The 13,595-nt window shown below is 53.5% G+C and overlaps 1 protein-coding gene across 11 annotated transcripts in view; it reads right to left on the bottom strand.

Annotated features, from left to right (window-relative positions):
- The window catches only part of PPP6R1 (protein phosphatase 6 regulatory subunit 1), a 28,970-nt gene that overhangs the window by 14,352 nt on the left and 1,023 nt on the right, over positions 1 to 13,595 (bottom strand). For 5 of the 11 annotated variants that reach the window (XM_077130746.1, XM_077130740.1, XM_077130744.1 and 2 more), the window contains exon 2: positions 1,150 to 1,382. In XM_077130746.1, coding sequence (XP_076986861.1) covers positions 1,150 to 1,376 — 227 coding nt within the window. In that variant the 5' untranslated portion in view covers positions 1,377 to 1,382. Of the gene's footprint in view, positions 1 to 1,149; positions 1,383 to 5,180; positions 5,462 to 7,069; positions 9,526 to 12,843; positions 12,926 to 13,261; positions 13,411 to 13,595 lie in introns of those variants that run through there. The other 6 variants (XM_077130743.1, XM_077130741.1, XM_077130742.1 and 3 more) reach the window with 5 other exon arrangements.

Here is a 13,595-nt window from a genome sequence, read left to right as displayed (position 1 = left end):
GTCCACTCCCAAAGGGCACAGAGGCTGACCCATCACCCCGACTCCGGTCTATCACTGCCTCCTGTCCACACGACCACCTCAGGCCTGTCTCCCTCCCAGACCACTGCTGCTGACTCACAGCCGGACCCTACCTGGAACCCTGTCTGCCACATGGCCCCCACCCCCTACCCCAGAGCCGTCCTGGTGCCACCGGAGGGCCTAGAAGCACCGGCAGAAGCAGGCAGAGGGCAAACAGGGAGAAGAGCACCGAGGGGTTACAGGAGGGTGACAGGTGGGCACATGGCCATGAGGGCAGATGAACCCCACGCATGCGGCTCGGTCCAGAAAGGACAACGAGCGGAAAACAGCAGCAGCATGTCAGGTGTTGGGGGCGCACTCCGGCACCTAGGCCTCCAGGGCTCCCACGGCACTCTGCGCGCACTGTGACGGCAGCCGGCCGGGCTCAGCCTCATGGGGCCCCACTAGTTAGTTCAAACGAAAAAAAGGAAACAAGTCTTTTCATACAACAGCCAGGATGAATCCCCAAAGATATATGCCGAAGAAAAAAGCTGCCCCAAAAAGTTCCTACTGTGTGAATCCACTCAGACCTTCTTAAACAGGAATGCAGCGGGCGACAGGGGCCCAGGGCTAGTGGACACATCGTAAAAGGGCGGAGGCTGTCCGTACAAAGCCACCATCAGGGAACAGGGCGGTGAGTCATACTCATCCCAATAAAGATTGCAATCAAAAAAAAAAAGTTAGGGGGCCAACGGAGCAAATGGTGAAGTGTCACTCTGGGACAGCTGGGTGTGCGTCACAAGGCCACTTACTGCATTTCAGGTACGTCTGGAAATTTCCAGAATAAAAACTTTAAAGAAAATGTGTAGCGTGGTGGAATGGATTGGTGCACAGACCCTGGGGGACCTGGGTGTGTAACCAGGCCCCAGACCTGTGGCTGTACAGAGTCTGAGCTCTCCCTGCCTCAGTTTCCTCTCCCCCAAGCAGAGTCAGAGGCCAACTGCACCCTGGGCAGCCTAAGGTTTAAAGGAGGGGATGCTAGGACAGCGTCCATCCCGTGACACCCCACAGGTGGGCATGACGGTCCTGGGGTGCCCTGACAGTCCAAGTCGGAAGGCACAGGGGGCCCAGAGGACACGCCCGAGGGCTCACTTGTAGCGCAGCCGCTCCTCGCCACTGGCAGGCGGCTCCTGGGTGACCCAGGTCACCATGGCCTGCAGGTGGGGCGGCTGCAGCAGGAAGTCCAGCAGCTTGCGGTTGACGACCTTGCACTCCTGCAGCACGTCCTCCTCGTCCAGCAGCTCGGGCAGGCTCAGGCCTTCCCGCTCCAGCAGCGTGTCAATGTGCGAGCTTGTGTGCAGGTCAAACTTCCAAAACATGGCGCCCTGGGGGTAGAGGAGCACAAGTCGACGGCGTGGCTGCAGGGAATCTGGTGCCAGGGAAGGTGGGGGGAGAGGGAGCCTGGGAACCCCTGCTACGATGGAGGGAGGAAGGGAGGGGCCTGGCTGCCGGGTCCCCAAGACACATCCAGGCACCCACAATGGATGCAGGCCACAGACAACGTAACCCACCATTCAAAAGTCTCGACCCACATTCCTGGGCTCTGACCTTATCTCCACAGTCAACCACAAGCCGACCCCCTAACACGACCCACTGGAGGATGTGGAGACTGAGACCTCACATCAGACTTCAGGCCTCAACTGGTCCCGGCCAGGGCTCCCCAACCCAGGAACACTTCACAGGGAGCAGGTCTCTCTTCGGGCCCCACCGACACCTGGCCTTGGAGAAGCCTCAGCCCCTGCTACCGAATAGTCGTGCCCCATCCCGCCCACACCCAGGGAGGAGGCTGCCCGGGCCAGAGCTCCAGCCATGCTCGTCCTGGAGCTCCCCTTGACACGTGGCATCAGATCAGCTGGCCTCTGGGTTTGCTGCCCAAGCCCAATTCTGATTACCCTGTGACCCCTGGGGCAAGTTTGCCGCCCAGCCAGGACCACATGTGGGGCATGGATGCAGGGTGCAGGACAGACCAGCGCAGAGAGGAAAGTCTGTGAGGTGACCAGGAAGGTCGTCGTTGCCTGGACAACTGCATACACACCACTGTCCTCCTCTCTCACCTGGCGCCCAGACCCAGGACAGGGAGGAGAGGAAATGTCAGAGTGAGAAGGGGTGGGGAGGATAAAGAGGGGAGGCACCCAGATTTTTTTGCCACCTCTCAGAATTTGCCCAAGGCTCCCCTATCCCGGGGGACTGCTTCCTAGTCCTGGCTCCCTCTGGTGCTGTGTGGTCTGGCTCCCACAACCTCTCCCAAACCTCCTTTGGCCCCATCCCTGCCCTGCAGCAACCTTATCTGGGCCCAGGCGCTTCTCCAAGGAGACTCGAGGGCCTGCTGCTCCTTCCAGGGGAATCTGGGGCCTGAGCCCACACCACCCTAAGGGCGCCAGTCACTTCACCACACCGGAGGAACATCACTGCCCGCTAGGGAGAGGTGCTTCCAAGACCACACAGTCCCACCTGGCCCCAAACGGAAACCTGGGGGGGTCACCAGGAGCCTATATGGGTTATCTAACTCCTAAAAACCTCACAGCCACCCTGAGGCAGAGGCAACTACCCACCCCAAGGACAGTCGGGGAGGCGGACGATGTGGGGCGGAAAGGCACTCACACAAGGCAGGAGGGGTGGGGTGGGGAAGAAGAGGGCAGGCCCGGGTGGGGACGGAGGGGATAGGGAGGGACAGGGAGGGTCAGGGAGCCAGGGGGAATGGGCAAGACCCAGGGTGGGAACCTGGTCTGTGTGCGGCCCTGTTTGTCCCTCCCCACACCTGTGAGTGTTGCTCCCTCTCCTGGAATACCCTTCCTCGCCTTTTCTGCCTCAAAGCTCCCCAACATCCCCCTGCCACCCCTCCTCCCAGAAGCCCCAGCAGCTCCACTGGCCACTGGACCGCCAGTTCCCCCAAGGCCTGGGCTGGGCCTGGCTCACCCAGAACCATTCACGCCCAGCAAGGGGCTGGGCACCCCGCTGAAAAGAAGAGGGCAAGGAAAAGACACTGAAAGCACCATCTGCTGGCGCTGGGCTTTGGTCTCCTTAGTAAAGAATGGAGCCCCTCCCTATAGCCTGTGGACCCCACACAGGACACCCGGCTGCCCAGGCCTTAGGTCCCCTCGCAGCTGTTGCAGCATCCCGACATGCCCTCATTCACCCATCCCCTTCCTGGGGCCCCCCACCCTGATGCAGCATCCTGATGAGTGTAGCTGGCCAGTCCCACAACCCTGGCAGACTACAATGGAACTGGGAAGCACGCCCTGCTCCTCTGCAGGCCTCAGGGGTCCCACTCTACAGCACCCCTAACCCTCCACACCCTACTCCAGAACTGCTCTGCAGCAACTGTTCTGAACACATGGCAGCCAAACACCCTGCCCTGGTAGGCTGAACTCACCCAGCCACGCACCTACCAGGTGCCCTTCAGCACCTGCACACCCACTCCCTGGGCCCTGCACCTGGTCACCCTGGAGTGGCCCAGTGTCCTGTCCCTGGGCTCCACGGCCCTGGGTGCAGACCTCTGTGTGCCGCTCCATCGCTGCCTTTGCACTGGGCGCCCCTACATAGCCTGGGACACCCTCGAGGGCCAGGACTCTGTTTTGCTGCCCCCAGCTCAGCGCTGGGTACACAAAAGGCCCCACGTGCCTGGACCAAATGGCAGGCACCTCTCCACAAGTAAGCATGAGGATGCTCCAGGGTGCTGGGCCCCAGCCGAGGGCCCACGCTGAGTGCCAGGACTTGGTGACCACCAACGGGTGAGTGCAGACGAAGCCAAGTCCCCACAGCAACCTCTCTGCTCCAGCACGTCAACAATGGGTCAGCCCTTTCTTGGGAGCCCTGACTGCCTCCCACTCCCTGCAACCAGCCCTCCTCTCCTGACCCACAGGTCCCTGCCAGCAGATGGCAGGCTCTGTCCATGCTCTGTCACCAGCTCCCTCAACCAGGCCTCAGAGGGACTTTAAGACCCTGTGCTCTTTGCTGTCAGGCTGCCTGTTCCAGTGGGTTCCAGGAGCCAGCAGTGCACGCCCTGACAGCATCCAGTCTCTGGCCCTCCCGTCCACTCACCAGCATGTCGCTCAGCAGTTGGAGCCTCACCTTCCGTCCCAACAATGGCCCACCGCCCACTTGGCTGCTTAGACCAAAATTCGAGGCATCACCCTTGTGTTTTGTCTGGCCCTTATGCATTAAAATCCAGGTACCACCACTCCCAACTGCGTCACAATGTTCACCCCTCCTCCCTACCTGCTCAATCTCATGCCTTGTCCCATCTCCCCACATCTCGTCCTATACAAGCAGCCAGCCAGAGCCCTCCAAGGGACCCCAGAACCCCAGAACCTGGTCTGGCCTGCAGTCCTCCACCCCTCTTGACCACCTTCCTCCATCATCCTCTCGCCACAATGATTTGCATTATCTTCCTAGAACACTCCAAGCTCGAACTACCTCAGGGACTTGGCACATGCCAGGATGCCCCAACAACTGGTCCTTGCTCACCGTGCAAGTCTCTGGCCCTGACCAGGAGGCTGATGCGACCCCAGCCCCACCTTGGCCTCTGGATTATGGTTCCTGAGGACGCAGGTGTACACAGCACCTGCCACGACCTCAGAGGTTATCTGCTGGCTTGCCACACTCTAGCCCGACACAGCAATGACACACATGTGAACAACACCTGAGCTCTGACTGCAGGCTGTCACCGTCACTGAGAGCATCTGGGGCAGTGTCTAGAACCCGGCTGTGACAAAAGCTCAGAAACACCAGTGCAAAGACAACCTCATCTCCGAACCCCCACATTTTCACGAGATCCCTGCCCCTTGGAGGCTAGACCTACGGTTGGGGGTATGGATGAAGTGAAGTCACTCCCACCCACCCCTATCCACACCTATCCACATGAAGAGGGTCCCTAAATCTCAAGGAAGAGGGAAGCGCAACACCCTCCCCCCAGTGCTGACTCCTCCCCAAGAAGTCAGGGGGAGGCCGTATTCCCTCTGTCAGCAGACTGCAGGGGCCAGCTGGGGTGGCTGAGGAAGAAGAGGAAGGAGTGGTGCCGGCAGGGCCTGCGGGGCCAAGGGTGTCGGTTTTCGGCATTCCAGTTAGAATAATGGCTAAACCACGGCTGCACCGACCTCTGCAAACACTTGGGGGGACCCTACCTTGTACCTGCGGCGACTCCCTCCTTGTCCACAGACCCTAAACCTCCTCCAGGGGCCTGCCTGCACTTGGTTTCCCACAGGACAAGGCGGCCTGCAGCAGAGCTGGCCACAGCCCACTGTCCTGGAGCAGAGATAAAGGGCAGCCTCAAACCCGCACACTGGCGGGAACACGAGGGGTTCTCCGATCTGGGGTGCCCAGGACCAGTCATCTCTAGGGACAACCACCACGTTAATTATGATGCTGCTGGCTTCCGGCCTAAGCCCGGAAGGTCCCACCCTCTCTGCTCTGAGCACGGAGTTGAGAGCAGGAGGCCTCCGTCAGGCCGAAGGCTGCTTGCCAAGGCAACTGGAACAGAGACGGGGGGTGGCAGCGAGGGTCCAGAGGCTGCCCAAGTGAAGCGAGAAGGGCCACCACAAGAGACCTCTGGGGTCGAACCCCAGTGCACAAAAACCCTGAGGACAGAAGGTGGATGGTAGCCGCCAGGGACAGGAGGTGGAGCTTATACTTCAATGGGCCTGCGGCCTCCTTTTGGGGTGATGAAAACATTTTGGAATTGATAAAGGTGGCGGTTGCACAACAGTGTGAATGTACTAAACGCCACTAAATTGTACATTTTATATGGGCAAGTTGTAAACTGTTACTTCAATAAAACTGGTACCAAAAAAACCCCACCAACCCAGGACTGCCCTGAAGTAGCCCCCTCAGGCCCCAAATCACCCCTGAGCTAAGAGCTGCAGTGGGCCTGGCAGAGCTGAAGCCCACCAAGCCTCCTCTGGGTACACCCAGCCCCCCTCAGCAGTGCACTGTGCTGAGTCCCCTTCCGTGTGGGGGAGGGGCCAGGGCCTGACAGGTGTCACAAGCCACTGCACGCTAGCGCCTGCTTCACCATGCCGCCCCCACCCCCATCTGACGGGTATGCGGGCGGGAGCCACAGCTGCCCAGAGACCCTGGTCTCTCTGCTGAAGAAGGAACTTCTCATGTTGGGGTTCACCTGCCTGCTCAGTTCAGAAGCACCTGGTCCGAGGGAGCAGGCTGCTGCCCGACCCCCAAAACCTCTCCCCACGCCCCAACCCTCCACCTGTTCAGGGTACAGTCAGGTTTCCCAAGGAAGTGGGGAGGGGTGAGCTACCAGGAGGCTGGGGCTATGAACACAAAACCCTGGGGCAGCCGTGAAGCTCTCCACTTCAAAACCCAGTTGTCAGAGGAGGAAATGGACCAAGCAGCAATCAGACCCCATAAACGGGCAAGTGAAAAAAAAGGGAAAAATTGACTTTTCCTGTTACAAACCCTCAACCCACTCCAGCCATCAGTCCTAAGGCTCAAGCCCCTCCTCCAGACTTAGGAGAACTGGCAGGAAGGACCAGGAACAGTGGCACAGGTAGGTCTGTCCTCTCTCCACCTCGGTCAACCCGGCTGGGCACTCGGCTTCTCTGAGCCTTGTTTCCTGCCTGTAAAGCAGGGCGTCACCCACCAGCAGGGGCAGTGGTCCTGACCCCAGGCGGGTGTGTCAGCTCTCCCTTCTCTGTCCTGCTGCTGAGACTGGGCTCAGGCCCCTATCTGTCCATCCGACCCCACCACGGTAGGGGGAGCTGGGGGGTGGGTGGGGAGGAGAGAGACGCGACCTCAAGGGCCCATACTAAAAACACAGGAGAAGGACGCCCTGCCTGATCCACTCTGGACCGAAATACTTTCCTCCACTCAATGCCTCTGGCAGTCACCACACACACACACCACCCCCACCCTTTGCAACTTTCAGCAACCTCAAGAAAGCGGAAGTGACTACCAATGGTTTGCAGTTTTAGCAACCGTTTGAAAACCATGACTGACTGCAAACGGAAGGAGGGGGAATTATAAATGAGAAAGAAAGCCATTAAAAAAGGAAAACTACCTCTGCAGCTCTCTTCCTGCCAGGCCTCCAACATCACTTCTTGCTTCTGGTGCTGCTTTGTTTTCGGAGCCCTCGCAGCTAGCTGCCCCAGTGGTCCCTGCCAGCCCCTGCCCCAGCTCAGAGTGGGCCTCACTGCAGCTCCTGAGGTGTCATCCCTGCTCTGCCATAGCCACTGCCACAGCAAGGGAGCCCAAGGGTTGACCCTTCACCTGCCACCCCGACCCTCCCTGCCCTGGCTCCAGAGAATCCGGAAGTGGAGGCTACGGGCCCAGAGGCGTCTGGGAGGTGTCCCGGAGCAGCCCGGAACCCTCCCAGACTCAGCAGCCGCCCGGCATCATTGGAAGGTCAAGGCACGGGCTGACCCACCCCCCAGCACCTGGGAGGTTATAGCCCTCGGGGTTACAGGCCCCCTAATTAGACGAGAGCTCTAATTAGAAACTGGCTGGGCAAGTCCAAGGAGAGGAAGAGAACCTGCTAGTAGGCATTAGACCCGGCCCCTTAAAGGGCCCCACAGCTGAGGGGGTGAGGCAGCATCCCTCTCACTTCCCCTCAAGCCCCGGCAGCCCTCAGCTGAACTGGAGATGGTCAGGATGCCCACTCCCACAGAGCACACGGAGGGGATCCACACATGATGGAGCTTCAGGGGAAGGCCAGGCAGCTGCAGGCCTCACCACCACCCAGCCGGTGGGTGTCAGAGCCTCCCATTTGGGAGAGAGGGTCCCCAAGGCCAGAGAAGGAAAGGGTGGGAGCTTGAGGCCTCACTGGGGCAGGGAGGCGTCCGAGTTAGGGGAGCCCCGGGCACCTCCACAGACCCCAGAACCACAGTGTGTGTGGGTGGTGGGGGAGGGGGGTCGGGAGCAGCCTTGGCTCAACCCCAGAGAAGTCAGCAAACAAGAGGTAGGGGACATCTGGCCAAGAACTGGGGTGTTGTCGGGCCCCACTGAGGACTTGTTCTAGAGGCTCCTGGTGTACACAAGCAGGAAGAAGACGCAGGTCTTGGGAAACAGGGCACAGAGCAGCTGGAAGAGGGCAAGCACTGTGGTGTGAAGCCAGACAGGCCCGGGTTTGACCAAGGTCTCCTAACTTGGTCCCCTGGGCAAGGGACAGAAACCTCTGAGCATCAGGTTCATCATCTGTGAAGAACCTTGCAGGGAGCAGGAGCCCTTCCCAGAAAGAACCCATAAATGTGTTCAGAGGGAAAACCTTGCTCTGGCCCAGGAAGGAGGGCATATCACATTTCCAGGAGGCCAGTGAGAATGCAGGAGCTGCTGCACCCCTCATCTCAACTCTTACTGCAAGCTGTACCACCCTCACATTCCGCTGCTCCCTGCCCGGCACACACTGCTCCGCCTAGCTGTGGCTCGACTCACTTCTCCTGGGTCCTTCAGCCTCAGTGCAGAAACCACTTCTTTCAGGAAGCCTCCCTTGACTGTTTAGAGGTCTGCTCCTGCTTCCACACATCCCACAGTTACCCCTAGGACAGTACATGGTAACTCTGGGACTCAATTTACCCATTTCGTCATATGCTTTGCCTCTGAAGATGCCAATTTCCCAGGACCTGGTATGAGGCCAGACCTACCCAGAGAACAGCAGAGCTCTTCCTGTTAAATTCATGGAATCTGAGATGGAGGGTGATCTGCTAAGGTCACTTGGCCACAGATATTTAAACAAAAAAAAGGGGGGGGGGAGCAGAGGTCACAGGAGGGCAAGTTCTCCTCTAAAGAGTAGAAATCACAGATGACCCAACAAAAGCCAACTTCTAAAAAAGACCAAAGTAGGCCCTGGTCAAGACACAGAGTGAGGAAACTTCAGGGCTCCATCCTCCCAAATACGATTTGCACAACCAGTAAGAACTGGCAGGACCGTCATTCCCACAGCTCCAGAAAACAGTTAGAGGACTGCAGTAACAAAGCCAAGCCCCCAATCAAGAAAAAGGCAACTCAAAAGCAGTGGGTTCTGTGGTGCTCTGCCGGCCCCTCCCCCACTCCACACCAGTTCAGAACGGCCTATGCACCCAATGAACATCCCTGGTCCCAGTTCTGGTTCCAGGAGGAGCAGACTAACTCGTGCACATACTGGGAGCATCTAAGTCTGGCCCCATATGTCTGGTGGTGGGCTGAGGGACTTGCCTGTGTGCAGAAGGCCGTGGGAGAGCATAATCTCGTGTTGCCTGGGGCAAGGGACTTTTGGCTTTAGGACATAAGTGCAGTGCCCTATTTCCTAGGGAAGAAGGGACATTTGGAACCAAGGAAATGGAAGAATTCCTAGGGAAACACATACATGCCCAAGGCACATGCCATGGTCAAGAAAAGACAGGCACGGAAAAGATCAAAGCAGCTCCTAAGTTTTGTCCTGGACTAGTTTCTAAACTCATAGCATGGGTAAGCCCTGAAGGCGAGCAACCACACAGGTCAATCTGCAAAGATCCGGAAAGGTGTTCTCTTCTCCCCCCCCCCCCCTTTTTTTTGGTTAGTTCCTGGCATTCAAGGAAAGCTCTATTATAACACTAGCTGGAGATGAGCATAAGAAAACAGGTAGGTCCAAATTCCAATGATAAACATTAAAATATCAAATGTCCAGGTTTCAAAAGATTACAAAACATACAAAGAAACAGGATCTTATCATCCAGGCAAAGGTGAAGATGAAAGTAAGAGAAAGCATCAGTGAGGAGGTGCAGATCTGGGACATTCCAGCCAAAAGATTTTAATTAAAAAGGTCCTGTATATGCTCACAGAGCTAGAGGAAGACATGGGCAAAGCACTAAAGGAAATCAAGAAAGTGACAGATGAACCCAATGACAGTACCAATAGAGAGATGGAAATTATAAAAAGGAAACAAGCAAGAGCTGAAACCCACAGTAACAGAAATTTAGAATTCCCTAGAGGGTTTCAACAGCAGATGGGAGTTTGCAGAAGAATCAGTGAACCTGAAGATAAGACAACTGAAAGCATCTAGTCTGAGGAGCTGGAAGAAGAAACAATAAAGAAAACTGAACAGAGCCTGAGGAAGCTGTGGAACCCCATTAAGTGTTTTCAATATATGCACCCTGCGAGTCCCAGAAAGAGAAGAGGGAAAGGGGCAGAGAAAATACTCAAAGAAATAATAGCTGAAAATTTCCCAATTTAACAAAAGATGTCAAAGAGGCTCAATGAACTACAAATAGGATAAACCTAAATAGAGCCATGCTGAGGCATACTATAATCGAACCGCAAAATGCCAAAGAAAGAGAACACTGAAATCTGTGAGCAAGAATTAGCATGTCACATACCAGGGAGCCTCAACAGAATGGATAGATAATAGAGAGACAAATAATAGAATGAACCCTGGAGGCAAGAAGAGAGTGAGAAGACATAAGTCCTGAAAGCAAAACTGACAACCAAGAATCTGTACCCAGCAAACTGTCTTTCAAAAAAGGAGGGAGGACCTGCCAACCCCCAACCAGGACCTTTCCAGCCAATCCTAAAGAACACCTAGGGCAATATATAAGACTCCACAAGGGTTCCATGCACTGGAATAAGTTTCCAGAAACCTGTAACCTCCAGATGGGTCCCTGGTCCAGATAAGTCCTGAAACCTAGCCCAGCCTCTCCAGAACATCAGATATTTCCATCTCCCTACCCCATATTAGTGACAGACTGTTTCAATATCAAAAATTTAGAATTGTCATAGCCCAAACAATCCTCGAGAGGTATGGAAAGATCAAAGGTGGTGGTGGAGTTATACACAGAAGATAGGATTTAATAAATGAACATAATGCTGAATCATTAAATTGATATCTCTTTTAGTCTCCAGTATTTTAGAGCAGCTAGAAGTGAAACCTAAAATTGTGGAACTGCAACCCATGTCAAACTCTGAAATATGTTCTACAATTAATAGTGCTACTGTGCTTTGAAATTTATAGTTTTATATATGTTATTTTTCACAAAAAAGAAGGAAAAAAAGTCGACTGTGATGATAAAAAAATATTTAAGCCCTCCTCTACACACTGGAGCAGCTAGAAGGAAAAAGGATCGTATAGCAGCCCATGACAAACTCTGCAATCTGTCCTGTAACTATTTGTTGAAGAGTGCTTTGAAAACTTATTGCTTTTTTCTTTCTTTTGCTTTATATATATTTTATACTATACAATCTAAAAAGTGAAAAAAAAAATGAAGGAGGAATTAAGACATTCCCAGATAAACAAAAGCTGAGGGACTTCATCAATACTAGACAGGGGAATTCTACTGGGGGAAAAGACACTAGACAACTGACTGAAGTCATAGGAAGAAATAAAAATCTCCTGTGAGGGTAACGAGGTAAGTAACTAGAAACACCAATACTGTTCTATTTTTTATTTGTAACTCCACTTTTAACTTCCTACAGGATCTAAAAGCCAAATGCCTAAAGTTTAATAAATCAATGGTTTTGATCTCAATGTATAAATAAGTAATTTGTGACAAAATGACATAAAGGTGGGGGAATGGAGGGGTATAGGAACATAGTCTGTGTACACTATTGAAGCTAAACTGGTGTCAATGCAAACAGGATAGTTACAGGTTTACGATGTTAAATTTAAGCCCACGATAACCACACTGAAAACATCAGAGAATATGCAAACTCATAGAGACAAAAAGTAGAGTACAATTTACCAGGGGAGGGTGAAGAGGCAATGGGGAGTTAACGGAAAATGAGTGTAGGGTTTCTGTTTGAGGCGAAAAGGAAGGTCCAGTTATGGATGGAGGGGAAGGTACTGCAACATTGTGAAGGTGACTATTCACACTCTACAGTGTGCTGGGATGGGAGGATCTACGGTATCTATGTGTGTTATATATATCCACAATTAAGAAAAAGAGAAAGTTAAACCAAAGAGATAATGACAATTAAATGCAATACATGATTCTGGATGGGATCTAAGAACAGAGGAGAAAAAGGATCAAAAGGACACTGAGATGTAAGGACAAAAAAAGGAATACAGAACGTAAGCTCTATAGCAGTTTTACGTTTCTTGAATGGGATAACTGCGCTTATGGTGGTTACATAAGTGAACATCCTTGTTCTTAGGAAATGCGCATGACAGTTTTATGTATCCAAGGAGCAGGCGGGCAATCCTGATCTCAACTATCCAGAGAATAGATACATAATCGAGAGAGAGATAACAGAATGATATGGCAAAGGTGGCCAAATGTTAAAATTGGTAGATCTGGGTATCTGGAGGGTGGGGGGGTATGCTGGAGTTCCTGTATAGCGTTTGTATTATTTTTGCAATTGTTCTGTAAATTTGAAATTATTTCAAAATAAAGTTAAGATACATTTAAAAATAAAATGTTTTAGGTGGTAGTGAAAAAAGAAAGACAAAAGCAAATCAAAATACACAAGAATTCACACATCCACACAGCCACTCACTGGAAGCAACAGGACAGTCCAGCCCGAACCAAGCACCATCCAAACAGCCTTCAGGGTCTCTGCACCTGAGCCCCAGGGACGTTTGGGCTGAGTGCTCCTTTGCTGGGGGGTCATCCTGTGCGTTGCAGGACGGGAGCAGCATTCCCGGTTTCTACCCACCAGCGCCAACAGCGCCCTCATGCGGCAAACAAACGTCTCCAGGTATGGCCAGGTGTCCCCAGAGGAGTAGAGCGACCCCAGCTGAGAACAGATGCCATAGGTGATGCCAAGGCAAATGTAATAACCTAACAACTCCGGATTCCTTTCACTTACTGGGCCCTGCATTCTGCCCAGGGCATCCACAAACATGGAACTGATCCACAGAACAACCCTGAGAGGAGGGCCCTCCGTTACCGCCATTCTCCAGATGACAGCTCCTGAGTAACTTGTCCAAGGTCTCACCACCAGACAGCAGAGCTGGGACTCAAACCTAGGTCTGATGAAAAAACATCTCGCTCTAAACCAATGGCCTTCACTGCCTCCCAAAGGTGCCATAAAACACCCAAAATCGAGTCACATGGCCTCATTTAACAGACACAAAATGATGCACATTAGGAAAAAATTAAAAAACAAAAAAACAGAGCATAACTTTTTTAAAATGCAACCAATTCCCACTGCCATTCCCCTCAGTGTCTGTCTCTGGGTGTGGTGGCCTCTGAGACCTGGGTACAGTATTCTACAGAATATGGATGTAAACCACACAGGCTGGATTTTCCAGGCAACTGTGAGTCACTGCAATGTTCACCCTGTGTGCTGGTGATCTGAACCTTACCTGGAGTTGGACAAACTCCCCGCGGAGTCTTCACAGCTCTGAACCCACTATACCACATCTGAAAGCATCTTCCTTTCCAGAAACATCTTGCTTTTTGGGCCAGTGTCAGGGCAACGACTGTGTCCTCAGTGCAGATGTTCAGTGCGTGTCTGTGTGTAAATGCATGTGTGTATGTATGTGCACGTGTCTGTGTGTATATGTATCTACACACACGTATGTGTGTAAAAGAGCTAGCCAGAAACACCCCTACACAGAAAGTCCCACTCAAGGCTCCAGCTTTGACCACTCCCTCCCAACACGTCTGCACTCCAGTGGAGCCGCCCAGTGCTGAACC

Source organism: Tamandua tetradactyla, chromosome 16, assembly GCF_023851605.1.
Source record: "Tamandua tetradactyla isolate mTamTet1 chromosome 16, mTamTet1.pri, whole genome shotgun sequence".
NCBI classification, from domain to species: Eukaryota; Metazoa; Chordata; class Mammalia; order Pilosa; family Myrmecophagidae; genus Tamandua; species Tamandua tetradactyla.
The sequence above is the reverse complement of the archived record's forward strand: the minus strand, read 5'-3'. Positions and strand labels throughout refer to the sequence as shown.